The sequence below is a fragment of the Alligator sinensis genome, unplaced genomic scaffold (assembly GCF_000455745.1).
Source record: "Alligator sinensis unplaced genomic scaffold, ASM45574v1 scaffold823_1, whole genome shotgun sequence".
In the NCBI taxonomy this organism is placed as follows: Eukaryota; Metazoa; Chordata; order Crocodylia; family Alligatoridae; genus Alligator; species Alligator sinensis.
This window is the reverse complement of record NW_005842272.1, coordinates 1295154-1309908: the sequence shown is the minus strand read 5'-3', so window position 1 is coordinate 1309908 and position 14755 is coordinate 1295154. Positions and strand designations below refer to the sequence as shown.

General features: G+C 40.8%; 1 protein-coding gene across 7 annotated transcripts in view; it reads right to left on the bottom strand.

Moving 5' to 3' along the window:
* The window catches only part of PTPN3 (protein tyrosine phosphatase, non-receptor type 3), a 306004-nt gene that overhangs the window by 123391 nt on the left and 167858 nt on the right, over positions 1–14755 (bottom strand). For all 7 annotated transcript variants that reach the window (XM_025209236.1, XM_025209238.1, XM_025209239.1 and 4 more), the window contains 2 exons: positions 10517–10580; positions 3096–3265 (listed from right to left, as the gene is read on the bottom strand). In XM_025209236.1, coding sequence (XP_025065021.1) covers positions 3096–3265; positions 10517–10580 — 234 coding nt within the window. The remainder of the gene's footprint in view (positions 1–3095; positions 3266–10516; positions 10581–14755) is intronic.

Sequence of the window (14755 nt, the reverse complement as noted above, 5' to 3'; positions counted from 1 at the left end):
CTGCCGGGCTCTCGCAAATGTGAGCCTTGATAATTTTTTCAAAGATTTTGCTGAGGATGGAGGTGAGACTGACTGGCCTATAGTTGCCCGGGTCCTCCTTCCTCCCCTTCTTGAAAATGGGGACCACACTGGCCCTTTTCCGGTCCTCCAGGACTTGGCCCGTGCACCACGAGTGTTCAAATATTCCCGCCAGTGGCTCTGCTATGATGTCGGCCAGTGCCTTCGGCACCCTCGGATGGAGCTCATCCGGGCCTGCCGACTTAAAGGCATCCAGTTCTTCCAAGTGACTCTGCACCATCTCAGGGTCTACGCATGGAAGTCTGGCGCCTTGCTGCTGCCTCTCTACAACCCCAGTGTGAGATTTGTCATGCCCCTCACTTAGGAACACTGAGGCAAAGAACTCGTTGAGGAGTTCAGCCTTGTCCCCCCTGTCCGTCCGTCACCATTGTTTCTGCCCATCCTGTGCATGCACATCTCATTCAGTGTATCAAATGCCCCTGTGGGAACTATGTAGGTGAAACCAGACAGGAACTATGCATCAGAATGAACTCTCACAGAAAAAAATATAAAAAATGACAGACATACACACCCCAATACCAGCAAATTTTTCATAGAACCACCACTCCCTATCTGACCTCATAATCTTCCTGCTCAAGAGAAATTCACAAAAAACCTCTAGAAGATGGGCCTGGAAACAGAAATTCATAACTTCACCAGACAATTAAAAAAGTTAGTCTTAATATGGGTAGTGGCTTTATGGCTCATTACAACCATACAAATCCTACCAATCATCTCAGTGCACTTCACATGCAATAACTATTCCCTTCTTGAATGGTCTCATGCTCTCACCAACTACATTGCTTATTCTACTGCATGTCTGTCTTAGAATGGTTCTGTTCATATCTCTTCATTCCTAGTTCACTGCCCTCCTCCAGCCCTTTAAGCAAACTGTGGGCATATCTATACATGACACTATGTTGCCACAGAAACATGGCATCAGTGGTCACAAACCATGATGCCGCAGCTTCATCACCATAGCAGAGTACTTCCTTGTTATAGGATGTTCCTATGGTGAAATAGCAGCTAAAAATAACTGCGCAAGGTGCAGTATGGGCTGCTGTACTTCCAAAAGGAAGTACTATAATGATGGCGCAGTAACAAAGGCACCATAGGGACACATATATATGTGCTGTGTTTGTATTTGCAAGGCAGCTTATGTCCAATTCCCCTTCAGACCCAAGAAAAGGGCACCTACTGCCCAAAAGCTTGTCCAACAGCTCCCCCAGCTTTACAGCTGGTCCAATAAAAGGTATCACAAAAAGCCTCTCAATAAAAGTCACTATGCACAACTTTTTTTTCTGATAGCATACATACATATTAATTTTGAAAAATGTACTCTAAAAATCAGGAGAGGTATAAAATAAAAGCATGAATCCAGTTTTTCATTCTGCTTCTCCAGTTTATTCATGCAGAGTTGGGATTTCCCTATTATGCGTACTAACCAAACATTTAAAACTAGCTTTGCAAGAATTTTTTACCCAAGGGCCACAGACTTAACTGTGCTTTGCATTGCTCTGCTTTTTGTTCCTGAGAATTTAAAAATGCAGCTATATCTTATATTATACTTAACTGCGACTACTAATCCTCTTTATAATCATATCCATGCATTAGATTAAATCCTTATCCATTTTAAATTCATGATATTTTCAATTAATCTTTGAAATCTGTGCCTAATTTTCTTTGTGGAATGTGTGACAGCCTTCAGATTTTGAAGCAAACATGCAATACTAGTGTACAGTCTAAATGAAATAATGTTTTTTCCCTGTGTTCCACTGCTTTAAGAGAGAGCACAGACTCCACACTTCAGAGTCAAACTGCCAAGGAAGCTTTTCAAAAAAGTGGTGAAGAATCGATGAGACTGGGGGTACAACATAGACCTGGAATTGTGCAACTGTATGCAACAGACTCTCTGATCTTTTTGTCTGTTAGTGCATTCCATGCACCCCCAAAAAAAAGTTTCCAAAAGGTATCAAAGAAAAGGACAAGGAAAAAGATCAATAGTTGGTTTGTGGCTCCCCAACAAATGAATGGTTGGCTAGATGATGCTACAGGCAAGAGCCATAGAAAACGTTTTTTGTTTTTTTAGTACATAGTAGGCGATTTCAAGCCCTTTGAAAATAGGAGATGGTTCCATTGTCTTTGACTTATGTTTGTTTCCCGTCTGTTGCAGAAATACAAGCACTCAAAATGAAGAATACTAAGGGGAAGCCTGAGGGTGTGGAGGGCATCATTATCTGTCTTCTCAATAAAGAGATTGAGGCCTTCAAAGTAAGCCCCAAATATATTCTAAAACTCCAGCGAGATTCTCGAGAGATTCCTAAACTCCACAGCTAAGAAGAGCAGTTCTCAATGTTTCTGTGACAGTTACATATGAAAACTTGTAAATTTGTTTCTTCCAATCAAATACGTTCAAATACGCCCTTTTCAGCAGAGGTTCCTTTTAACTCAATTGCCTGCTTTATTATTACTATTATTATTATTATTACTATTATTACTACTATTATTATAGATTTACTGCTGCTATTACTCAGTACTGGGTGATAACACTGCAAGTCCATTCTCTTGGAAGATGGCTCAGTTCTTTGTGAGCATTCTCTGAGGTTGGGCAACTAACACAGGCATCTGCCAAATTTCTGTATTAGATACTTGAAGGGCCTTGCTTATGGAGAACGCCAATGTTCCTGGCCTACAGTAATGTCTTTCACCTTCTGAAGTGGAACTTGGAGCAGTTTAGCTACCTCATTTGTTTCTATAAGTTCTCTTATACCTTTGTACAACACTTAAGCCCCTGCTACACATTACAATGATTACACAATTAACTGGTTAATCACAAAATAAATTTAGACTGGCCACATGTGCAAAGTAATCGTCACACCATAAAAATGACTTTCCAACTATAAAAAGAGCCAATCCGTTCAAAGTTAGTGCTTGAAAATGGGCAATAACTCTATAAGCTGGTTTCATATATGTATATGATGTGAATATGATTTTTTTTACATTCCAAGTAAAAAGTGCACTCTGGCACTGATACTTACTTTGTTAGGTTTCTAGAACCCAAGGTCCAGTAATGAGAAAATATCTTGTTTTCATGAGGTAGTGACTTTGCCTGAAAAAACGTGTGATGCTCTACACAAGATTTCCACAGATTTTTGCATGCTCTGTAATTTAACATGTTGAAGGCAACAATATGCTCTCTGGTTTCATTCTGGAACAACAGGAAACATTATGCATGAATGATGATTAACCATAGTAAGTACAATATTAGAATTCATCTAAAACTTTAAAGGTGATTTACAGCTAACTGCAATTTATAGCAGATAACTAGAGTCCACAGTAACTACAAAGAATCAATAGAATAACAAAAAACTGACAGATCCCCTAGGATTAACTTCCAAGTAATAAAAATCCACATTGACAGAGAATAAATTTGAAATGACAGAATTTTTTTACAGTCACTTCTCTAAACACTTAAAGTGAAATGCCCACTGATAGTCATGGAATCTGTGTAAGCCACGTGCCCAGAGAGCTGAAGTTGTTAAGTAAAACTATCTCTGTATAAGACTGAGTGCAATAACCCGCTTCAAAGTTAGGAACATCACCTTTTTGATAGTCTTTTGGTACTAAAGATTGTAATAACAACTGTCCATTTTCAGGAAAAGAGAATTAGCCAGTCAAATTGCATCATAGATGCCACTTTCTTGAAGACAAAACAAGAAGTACAATGAAAAGAATAGCAAACAAACCTAAAAAAAAGGCAGCTTCTTTCTCTTACTTGCAGCCTTCTTGTGGAAGAAATAGAGGCACACCATATGGCCCCATCAGCTATGCTGAGATGTGATAGAGTCAGACTACTTTAAGGTCTTCTTTCCCAGTAGCTCTCAGGGCAAAGTGAAAACAGTCTTATAAAGGATGTAGTTTTGGCTGGCTAAGCCTGAGACTTAAAGAGAGGGCATATATTCCCAAAGAGATACAGGAAAGAAAAGTTATAAGGTGGAAAGGAAAAAGTACACGAGATTGAAAGCAGACACTCAAATATCGCATTCTAGGTGCTGTGTAGAATTTAGATGGAGCTACAAGTACTGTTTCTTTTTATTGCCCAAGCTTATAAAGACATTTTTCAGGATCAGACCAATAAAGGGCCCAATGGTGTCAAAGATGGGGATGGAAACCAGGACGGTGAGCTTGTGCTTACCAATTCACTCATCCCACTGGATATCATGATTCTTTCCCAAAATCATAAGAACATAAGAAATGCCAGAATAGGTCAGGTCTATCTAGCCCAGTATCCCACATCTTATACTGGAAGAGTAAAGGGCCTTTTTTTTCTTTTCTTTTTTTTAGGTGCTTCATTCATTTTGTCCACCAATAGGTCTAATTTCCAGCATCAATTATGCGTTTCTAATTTCAAATCACCAATTATTGCGTTTCCTACTCGCAATCATAACAGTCCATACATGGTACCAGCAAACTACATTTTGAGTCTAATCCATTCTTTCTGTTGCCCTTTTGTAGATTTGTCTATCAGCATTTATTGGTACAGGTGACTGTGAAAAAAAAACTTTCACACACCTCCAACCATTCAGCTAACAACTGGGTTAGTCTTGCTAGATCCCAATTATTACAGTATTGTTTACCTGTTAAAATACATGTAGAGACTCAACATTTGAGAGATTATTTATCTGTGATACATTCCAAATCCTCAAACCACTTAAAAGCTGATTGCTTTACTCACATTAATCATATGTATGTAAATCACTGAGGAAGGTGAACAGGATTTGGCCCTTATATTGTACGTGGACATTACAAAAAGTCTTATTTGTTTTATGGTCAAGCTTAATATACGCACCTGTATGTATCTATTTAAAAATATTTGACCATGGCCTATTTATACACTAGTAAAATGTATTACATTGAGTTTAAACTTTCATCCAGGATATAAGTTACTCAGTCACAGCTATTTCGCTTAGAGAGATCACATTGAAAGTACACATTTTTTGTGATAATTTAGCTGGTAGGAATTTTTTCCCCTTACATAAAAAGAGCATACAATGAGTAAAATGTTAATGGCAACTTATATATCTTAACTAGCCCCTGCTGCATTGTTCAAAAATGGCTTAAGTTATCATACTATTTCTGTGGAAGAACAGTGGAGAAGGGAAAAACAAACATCCAAATAATTTTGTGCTGCAAGAATAATAATCTTTTAAGTTGCCATAAAATTGTTTGCTTGAACCTTTCAGTTTAGTTCTGTACTTAATGCTCACAGTTCTAAGGCAAGAGATAAAATTTACCCTACTTGAAGTATTGATTGGATAAGATAAATTCCAGTTTGCCAAGTTGCACCTGCATTCCTTCCCTATTCACTACCACTGAAACTTTTTCAAACAATCTCCCTCAGTGGGCTGAAAACTCAAATAATTTCTCTCATCTTGAGAGATGAACTGTTTTTAAACATTTCACACCCATCTAGTCAGCTTTTTTATATTATTTATTTACTAATGCAAAAAAGTTGAATGAAAAGCACTTTTTGTTGACCAAGAAACTAAGACCCAAATCTTATTTCACATCTAAGACAACTGAGTGTGATCTTATTTCACCTTATTCAAGTCTGAGGAACTATTAACATGTTATTTTTTGTAACATATTTTCATCCTGGCCTTAAGAGTTCTGCATTAACATTGTTTAGAGACTCTAGTATGGTGGAACATGATCATAATTGGATGCCTTCAAGACAATGTAAGATTTGAGTCTAAGCCTAAAAAACTCGCCCAACCCAAGGTCCAGTAGCATTGTTGTTCTTGGTTTCCCTGATGACATGCCAGACTTCCTCTAGGAAAGGAGGCTTGGCAAGGGATCCTCTTTCAGAGGTGCTGGGGAATGGACTCGATGGTAGTATCTGCCAGGGTTGACTCACAATTCAGGAGTGCCTCAACATGCTCTTTACATCTAACTTGGAGAGATTCATGGTCTTTGAGGAGCACTGAGCCATCCTGCAATTGCAAGAAAGTAGGACTGTGGGAAGTTGGGTTGTAGATGGCTTTTGTTGCTTGGAAAAATGCATGTCATTTTTGTCAGCAAAGAGTTGAATCTCTTTGGCTTGATCTTGTCACCACTCTCACTGCACCAGTCTTTGTGAAGACAGGTAATATAGCCAGTGGATTCAGAACAGACCATATGGACAGTGGTTTTAAACCCCTTCCAGAGTTCCTCAATGATGCCTTCATTTGTGGACAGGACAGAGAATTTTCCAAGGAGACAATGATAGAAATCCTTACAAGCCTCCAGGTCTCAAAGAGTTTTGGTGTTAAGAGTCTTTTGCATTGCTTTTGCTTGTTTTCACAGTATTTCTGAGCAAATCAGATGCTCATAATGGATCTGGCATGGTGAGCTGTCCACCGGTCATTGGTTACTTGCATGTCTCATGTGATACAGATATCCATTCAATCATGAGCTCTAACAATAACATAATTGAGGAGGTGCCAGTGCTTAGAGTGAGGGCGTCTCCATATGTTCTTGTATTTGTCACACTGTCTGAAGATAGTGTCAGTGATAAGACCATTCTCCATGCATTTGCTCAGAAGAAGGGTGTTGTTGCAGTTGGCTTTCCCTATTCCATCCTTACCAGTGGTGCCACTCCAAAGTTCCAAGTCACATCCAACTCTAGAGCTAAAATCACCAAGGAGAATGTTCTTGTCCCCCTTGGGAACATTAGATAGAATGCTGGTCAAGGCTGCTCTGTTCTTTAACATCATTGTAGGGGGATACGCACTGATGTTGGTGGCGTACTGGTTGCTGCTGAGTTTAAGATGAAGGGTCATAAGATGTTCATCAATGCCTGCAGGGGGTTCTGCAAGTTGACTGACAAGCTGTTTCTTGATAGTGAAGCAAATGCTATGAATGCATCCATCCTGGTCCAGTTTCCCCTTCCAGAAGGCAGTGTAGCCTCCACCCTCTTCCCTCATTTGACCGTCATCCAGTTGTCTGTTCTCACTCACAATATGGACTTTGCAGCTCTATCTCACTAGTTTCCCTGGACACGATAGCAGTTCCTCTTTCTGGTTGTTCATCATTTTAGTTGTCCATCAAAATCCGAATCTTCCATGTTGTGAAAAGCGTTGCCATCTTACACTTTCAAATGCAGAGAGAGTGATCCCACTGGATGCAGTTATCCAGCCATGAGCAGATAAGATAGCCTAGGTTTACAACACCTTTTCTAGCCCCTTCCCCATGTAAGATGAGCAGAGAGGATCCTGAATAGGACTGCTCAGTCATGGCAGCAGCTACAGAATTGCACCCATGCCTCAACCCAGGTGCAAGACAGCCATCAGGCTACCATAGGCTGTGTGCTGATTTGTGGCTGGAGACTGCCAGACTCACTAATCTCGTCTCTGTCACCACTGGACCACTGCTGCAGGGCTTTTGCAGGTTGGTATAGGAGAGCATGTTATTTCCTGTGGTAGAAACCTAGACATGACTTTGATTAATGTGAGGAAGCTGGTGCATGGAAACAACCACATGAACTTGACAAGGTGGAGATGCGAGCCCAGTGGCAAGCAATAACCCTAGAAGACAGGAGACCTACACCTTCCTGTAGCCTTCTTCTGTCTTTATAGCCACTGAGATCCTGACATCATCTTCTATCCAATTGGCTGTTGAGCACTTGGGGTTAGATTGCAGTTTGTCCGAAACCTCCCCGCAAGCCTGTTCACCATGGGTGACCTTAATAAGAGCATAAGACTCCAGGTAACAGCTCTGAGGTCACACAAAGAAGCCTTTTCCTGGTCTCAAACCAACCAGAACCAAGTCAAATTGAAAATACCAGTCTGAATGTGGTTTCCTACAATGAAACAACAGATTCTTTATGGTGACACATCCCTTTCATCAAGTCACAGCATAGTTGGACTGCAATCAGAACTTCTAGGGGGCAAGATTAATTGCCCTATGTAGGCAGAGAGGGATATATATGACTAGGAGGATATACATGGACATTTAACAGTGCACCTGGCCTGTTTTTTTCATGCATGATGAGAAATACTGAATGGTTATGCAGCTGGCTCTATTTTCCCTAAGGGTCTAGAGCATGGTGCTGTTTGCATGGCTATGATTTTATCCTGTTATTTTCAAACATGGAAAGATGACAACTTAAGCAATGGAGAAAGTTATAAATCAGTACTTTCAAATTCTGTCATTTTTCCACACACAATAAAAAGCTTCTCAAGAGCCTGAACTTGGAGAACACTGCCCTTTTCAGAGTTGATACAGCTCTCTAGAATTTGTAATTTAACTGGTTTTGACAGTAGTGAAGAAGTCATCATGCTTATCTGTTTAAACTGATCTTTACTTCTACAGCTTGATAGATAATGAAATTTGCATCCCCTCGAGTTCCAATAAATTGTTCAGAGGGAACACACACATTTCCTTTATTTTTTTCACTGTTTGCCAATATTCACCCCAGACAGATTTTGTTTGAATACCTGTTTTGGAAACTGCTTTCAGATAAATGCCAATACTTGCCCTGAAACAGGGACATTCAAATATGAACAAGAATATTTGCTATTCATTATTTGATATTTCATTCAGCCAAGCAGGCAACATAAACAATATTTCATGACTGAAGTGACTAATTTGTGAGGTGGGATCGGTCCAAATGAGTAAATGAACAGCTGATCAATCATCTAGAGGGTGAAATTAATCTGCATAAATTGACAAATATTTGCAAATAACTAAGAGTAGAAATTAGAACCAGTCTACAAACTCTTAGATGCCAATTGTCAGTAGATTTTGACTCTCCTTTCTACCTTTCCATAAAATATAACAGCTTTATTTTTTGAGAGACCTGTGCACACCCTGAAACAACCACAACCATAACCGCATTTAGATTTTGCTTGGCATGTGGAAGCCACAATACCCCAAACTTCCCTGATAGGATCTTTGAAAACACAGAACACGCATGTACACACAGCTCACAGACCCTGACATCTACACAAGATCGCTACCCACCACCCTGTTCAAAAACACGGGGAAGAAAACCTCAAGAGTAAAAAGGTCCATGACTTACACTTCCTGTGGGGCTTTTGCTTTGCAGGTCCTAACCGGGGTCCAGAAGTTCTTTTATGTCCCAACTACTAGCTGTCTAAGAACTACCCAACTATTATTATCCACTAGATAACCGGGGCACTATTCAATCTTACTAAAACACACTGGAATCATCAGATTTCCTACAAAGCCATTAGACAATGCTGCAATAAGTCACTAGGTGGTTTGTTTTCCTGCTAGAAGCAAGTATTTTGAAGGCCCCCAACAATTCGCCTATAAATGAGCCTCTGGCAACTTTTTCAGAAAAATGAGGTTTCATTTCAATTTCTATTTGATCAGAATTAGGTTACAGTAATTACATGAGGGTCCATGTACTTGCTGCCATTAATATTTTTGTTGTGAACTCTAGACATATCCAAATTTAGCTTCAATTAAATAGGAAATACTGTACAACCTTAGTCAAAATTAAGTTTATATTTATTTCTCACTATACCAAAATCCCTGCATCTTCAGAAGTATTTTGACTATATGTTACTAAATATGTACTTCTGTATTTTGTCATCTGATAGTCTAGCTAAATACTATTGGCTATATTGGGAACAAGAGAGATTAAAAATGTATTACTATATATTATAAAGTGAAAACTGTCTTTTATTACAACTGGTTTACAAAAAAAAAGCTATTATAAAGGAAACTTGCAGGGAAAAAAATACAGACATTTCTGCCTTCAATTATCTCAACTAGTTCCATCTGCAGTACCTTCCTCATTTGCCAACTTAGAGGATATTGTATAAATATTACCATATATTGCAGGAGGGACTCATTATCCCTCTACCCTTCTCTTCAAGTTACAATTTTTACTTCTCCCCAGGTGCATCCCCTGTGCCTCAAAGAGAAGTTCTCTGGGACAGCCCCTCTAGAGAGGCTCAGCAGCTGTTGAGTGGCTCAGCTGCACTGAAATATTCTATAGGCAGCTGGCCAGCAAGCAAAATGGCAGAGAAAAGGGAAGGGTCCTCTAGCAAGCTGAAGGGGGAAAAAAACAAAAGCTGATCAACACTCAGAACAGGAAGAAATACTCCTCTGCCTCCCTCCTCCCCAAACCTTTAAGAAGGAAGGTGTTGTGGATAGAAAGAATGAATACAGGTGGAGTGGAGTTGAGAGTTAAGAAATAGAGGACTCCAGCAGAAAGGAGAAAGATGAGTACCAGAGACAGCAAAAGAAAAGATATGAGAAAACTCCTTAAACTTGGTCAACTAGAACAAAACATTAAAGAGTAAGGATATCTACAAAGTCAGCTTCCCCTTCCCCATTAAACTTTAGGGACAAAATTGATTTACTGGTTCCTCTGACTACACGTCACAAGAATTTAGAAAATAATCTGATAAATGTAACAGGAAAAGAAAGCTGAGCAATTACTTACATGTTTTTGTCGTTGCTGTATAAAAAACTTTTTCCTTTTAAAGGAAATTTTTAATATGTTTGCCCTAAAAAACAAAAAACAAAATCACACTAAGTAACAATCCAGAAAGGCTGAGGAAAAAAAATTAGCCCAAGTAAAACCTAACAGATGCACTTGCAATGTCAGTCTTAAAAGATCTTTAGTTCTATTATAGCATTAAACAATTATAATAAAAAAAATGAAGCTGCCTCTTCAGCGCAGTGTGGCAGCTAACTGACCTATCAAAACAAGGACCAGAAGTTTTGGCCAAAGAGGAGGAGGATCTCTTAACATTTTTATTTCTCATTAGTTACTATCTAAATATTAACATAAGCAGGAAGCCCACTGTTATCATTTTCATCTAATAAACCAGTATATTGTACTTGCAGCAAAGACTCAGTGAAACTGTTCACTGCCTCCACACACAGAATTATTACCTTGGGCACTGAAATTGTATAAACCAGGCTTGTCAAACCAGGGTGATTGGGCTGGTCTAAGGGCTAGATTGGGACTGACCCAATGAGAAGTGCCAGGGTACTAGGGCCAGCCCACATGCTGCATGTGCCAGCCTGTGGCTTGTTGTGCACACAGGCTGGACCTTATGTGCACTGCCCATGGTGCGCAGGCTGGACCCAGAATTACATGTAGCATAGGGGGTCAATCCAGGGTGCAACATGAAGCCCACAACCTGGGCCCTCTGTGCCATGTGCAGTACTGGGTCCAGCTCATGCACTGTGGGTATAGAGAGCCCCTGGACTGGTGCATACTGCACTTGGTGCGTGGGGCTGGACTGGCTGCACACCTTGCATGCAGCACAGGGGGCTGGCACAGGATGGGCACTGCATGTAGTGTCCAGCCTGTGAGTTGTATGTTTGACACCTCAGGTATAAAGTAATGTTCTACAGTGGGTGGGAGCACAACAGAATTTAGACCTTAATAATAGGATAACAAGGGAACTTAAGGGCACCCTGTCCCCCCAAGAACTGGGGAGTGGGGCCCACCTTCCACAGGGTAGAATCTGGGTTCCTTGCCCTCTAGCCACCTTCTTCAAACCCTCCAGGTGTATCTGGTGTCCATGTCACAACAGGAACCCACAGTGGATTAACCAGATGTCCAGGTGGGACTCAGAAAATTTTTTTAGCTAGGACAATGGGTGAACCACACAACACCACTCAGCTTGCCTGGCACATCACCAGATATGCTTGCCTTCCATCATGCTCTCCTGCTGAGTCACCGCTACCTTCTCAGGACCCAAACTGCTTTCTGCCAGCCCCTTTGTGGCTCCTAACCTATTGGCCAAGCCACCAGCCACTTCTGCTGGCCCTTGACACCATGGGCCCAATGTCAACTGTTCATCAGCCCCACCCTCCCGCACGTTGAGCTGGGGAAGCCACCAGTGACCCATGCTGTATAATGCCATTACCAAGTACTTTAGAGCTGATTTTGACCACTTGCTAACAAGCTAGATAATATCTCTTTGGGAGCTGGATGTAGCCAATAGGCTGCTGAATCCTGCTCTAGAATGACTTTCAAAAATGATTTTATGTAATGCCAACCAGTCATGAATCCAGGTGTGATACAAACTGTTTTGTCACTGCTGCTGTAGCTTTCCTATAAGCCTTGTAGACTCAGTATCTTCATTTTTCTTTTATTTGACCCTTTCCTCCCTCCAAGAATGGCTCTTTCCATGACAACACTGCTTTAGAAAGTACCAGCAGCATAGAACATTGTTGAACTGATTCATATTTAAGTAATCTCCAACCATTTTCATTTGCGATGTCACACTGTTAATAAAGTGAATGTTAGCAAATAACATCATAACCCATGAAACTTCTTTATTTGTGTCTCCAATGTCCCATCAAAGGACTTAAATTTCATGAGTTCCCAAACAAACTACATCCAAAACAAGATCCAAATAAAATGCAGAATTTGGCACAATATTTTTTTTTTTTTTTGCTAGTGATAATATGCTATAGCTAAATTTCAGGGGAAGTTTGTAGGTTTTATGGCTAGGAAGTAAAGTTTTTTATCTGCAAAATAAGCTACCCTAATTTGAATATTATTGGAAAGCAATCAGCATTTTTAGCATGATTTTTTCAATGCGGATAAAACCCGTTGAGGCATCCAAAGGGAAGTTACATTTTTGGGAACACATAATAGTACAACTCACATGCAGCTGTGTGTGATCTGCCAGCTTTTTTCTCACGCAGGTTACACTGGTCATTTTATTTTTTTGCCAAAAGAGTAATAGCACTGCCTCCCTTCTTGAAAGTTTTATTCCCTTTTGCTGCTTCCATATTATCCCAGGGTTTTTGTTGAGCACTTTCATAGGGTTTGCTGCCACCTTGAGTTCTAAGCTGTTTGTGCCAATCCTGGTCAACTTAAACCACATGAAATTATATTTGATACAATGATATTTTACAGAGCAATAATCTAAGCAACCTATTATTTTAACTTTCCTTTGGGGGCATTTAACATTACATAAAGTTACATTATTCCACCTGAGTACATCCAAACCCAACTGGTTGGAACATGTGAACCATTTTAATACCTCACATAAAACTTTGTAAGCTTAAGGTGAAAGACACTGAGGATATTACTGAAATGTATCCTGTTTTATATCCCTTTATGTCAAAATGCATTGAATTCATGCTATATAATGTATATATAGTATAGAATAGAATAGCATGCTATATTTTCACAATGAACTGGGGTGCATACTATCAGTTCTGAACGAATGATTTCAGATCATCAGAAACAAGAAATATTAAAGCCTCTCACTCATATTATATTGAGTTTATAGAGGCTTCTGTGTTTTGTTTTCTGTTTGTTAACCGAGATGCTCTTTTAAAGAATTTTAGGATAATCTAGACTAATTTTATAAGCTTTTATGACACATGCTATCACAATCACTATGAATTTAAAATATTAACTGGGGGTAGCAGGGAGGTTCTAGATCGGGGTGGGCAGTTATTTGGACCCAGGGACCACATAGGGAGCTTTGATGAGTTGTTACGGGAGGGTGCACCCCCCGCCCCCCGCCTCCTCCACAACAACTCATCCATACGCTAGGGCAGAAGCTGCCTAGCTGAAGCTCCCAGCTGCCTTCCACCCACTCAGGCACCTGCACTGGGCAGGCAGAGCGGGTGAAAGGCACTCAGGAGCTGGAGCCAGATCTCTGCACACTAGGGCAGGAGCCGCCTAGATGAAGCTTCCTCCTGATCCGTAGCAAGAAGTGCCTCTGGAAGCAATGGGAGCTAAGCAGCAGCCACACTGGGAGCAGCCCTCCTGGTAACCTGTCTGCAATAGCTGAGGCCAGGCCAGCGGGTCCAGGCTGCTCCAGGAGTGGCTTAACTCTATGCGGAGCACTGTGGGACCAGCTGCGGACTAGATCCGATACACTGGCAGGCATCCCATCATTGGCCAGATTTAATCATTTGGTAGGCTGTATACAGCCTATGGGCCATCTTTTGCCCACCCCAGTTCCAGAAGTCCAATCCATGCTCTGCAAGTTGACAGATATGACAAGTGGTGCCCGATGAGAGAAGGGACAACTGTTGGCCAGGATGTTGTGCGCTTTCTTTCCTCCTCTGCTCTTTCTTCGCTTCCTGAGCAAGACAGTTCTCTTTGACATGGACTGTAGCTTGATGTACATGCAGTGCCATTGAAACCTGTTACCAGCCAAGACTTCCCAATTTGTTGGGTTGATGCCACCCTTCTTAAGGTATGCTTTAAGGGTGTCCTTGTAGCGCTTCTTCTGTCCTCTGCGAGTCCTCTTACTATGACTAAGTTGAGAGAAGAGGACTTGTTTCAGGAGATGAGTGTCAGCCATCCGCACACAGTGGCCAGTCCAGCGGAGTTCATGTTTCATAATTTTTGCCTCAGTGCTGGTTATATTAGCTGCAGACAGGATGCTGGCATTGGTTCAGTGGTCTTCCCATCTAATGTAGAGGATCTTCCTGAGGCAATGCTGATGGAACCATTCCAGGTGCTTAAGACGGCTTTAATATGTCACCCATGTCTCACATGCGTAGAGGAGCATGGGGATAACCACTGCTTTGTAGACCAGGATCTTAGTTTCCATCTGCAGATCTTGGTCAGCAAAGCGAAGCAGTTTTCCGAAGCATACGCTGGCACAGCGAATCCTATATTTGATTTCTACATCAAGACTGACTGACAGGGGGATGTGACTGTCAAGGTATGGGAAATGCTCAATGTTTT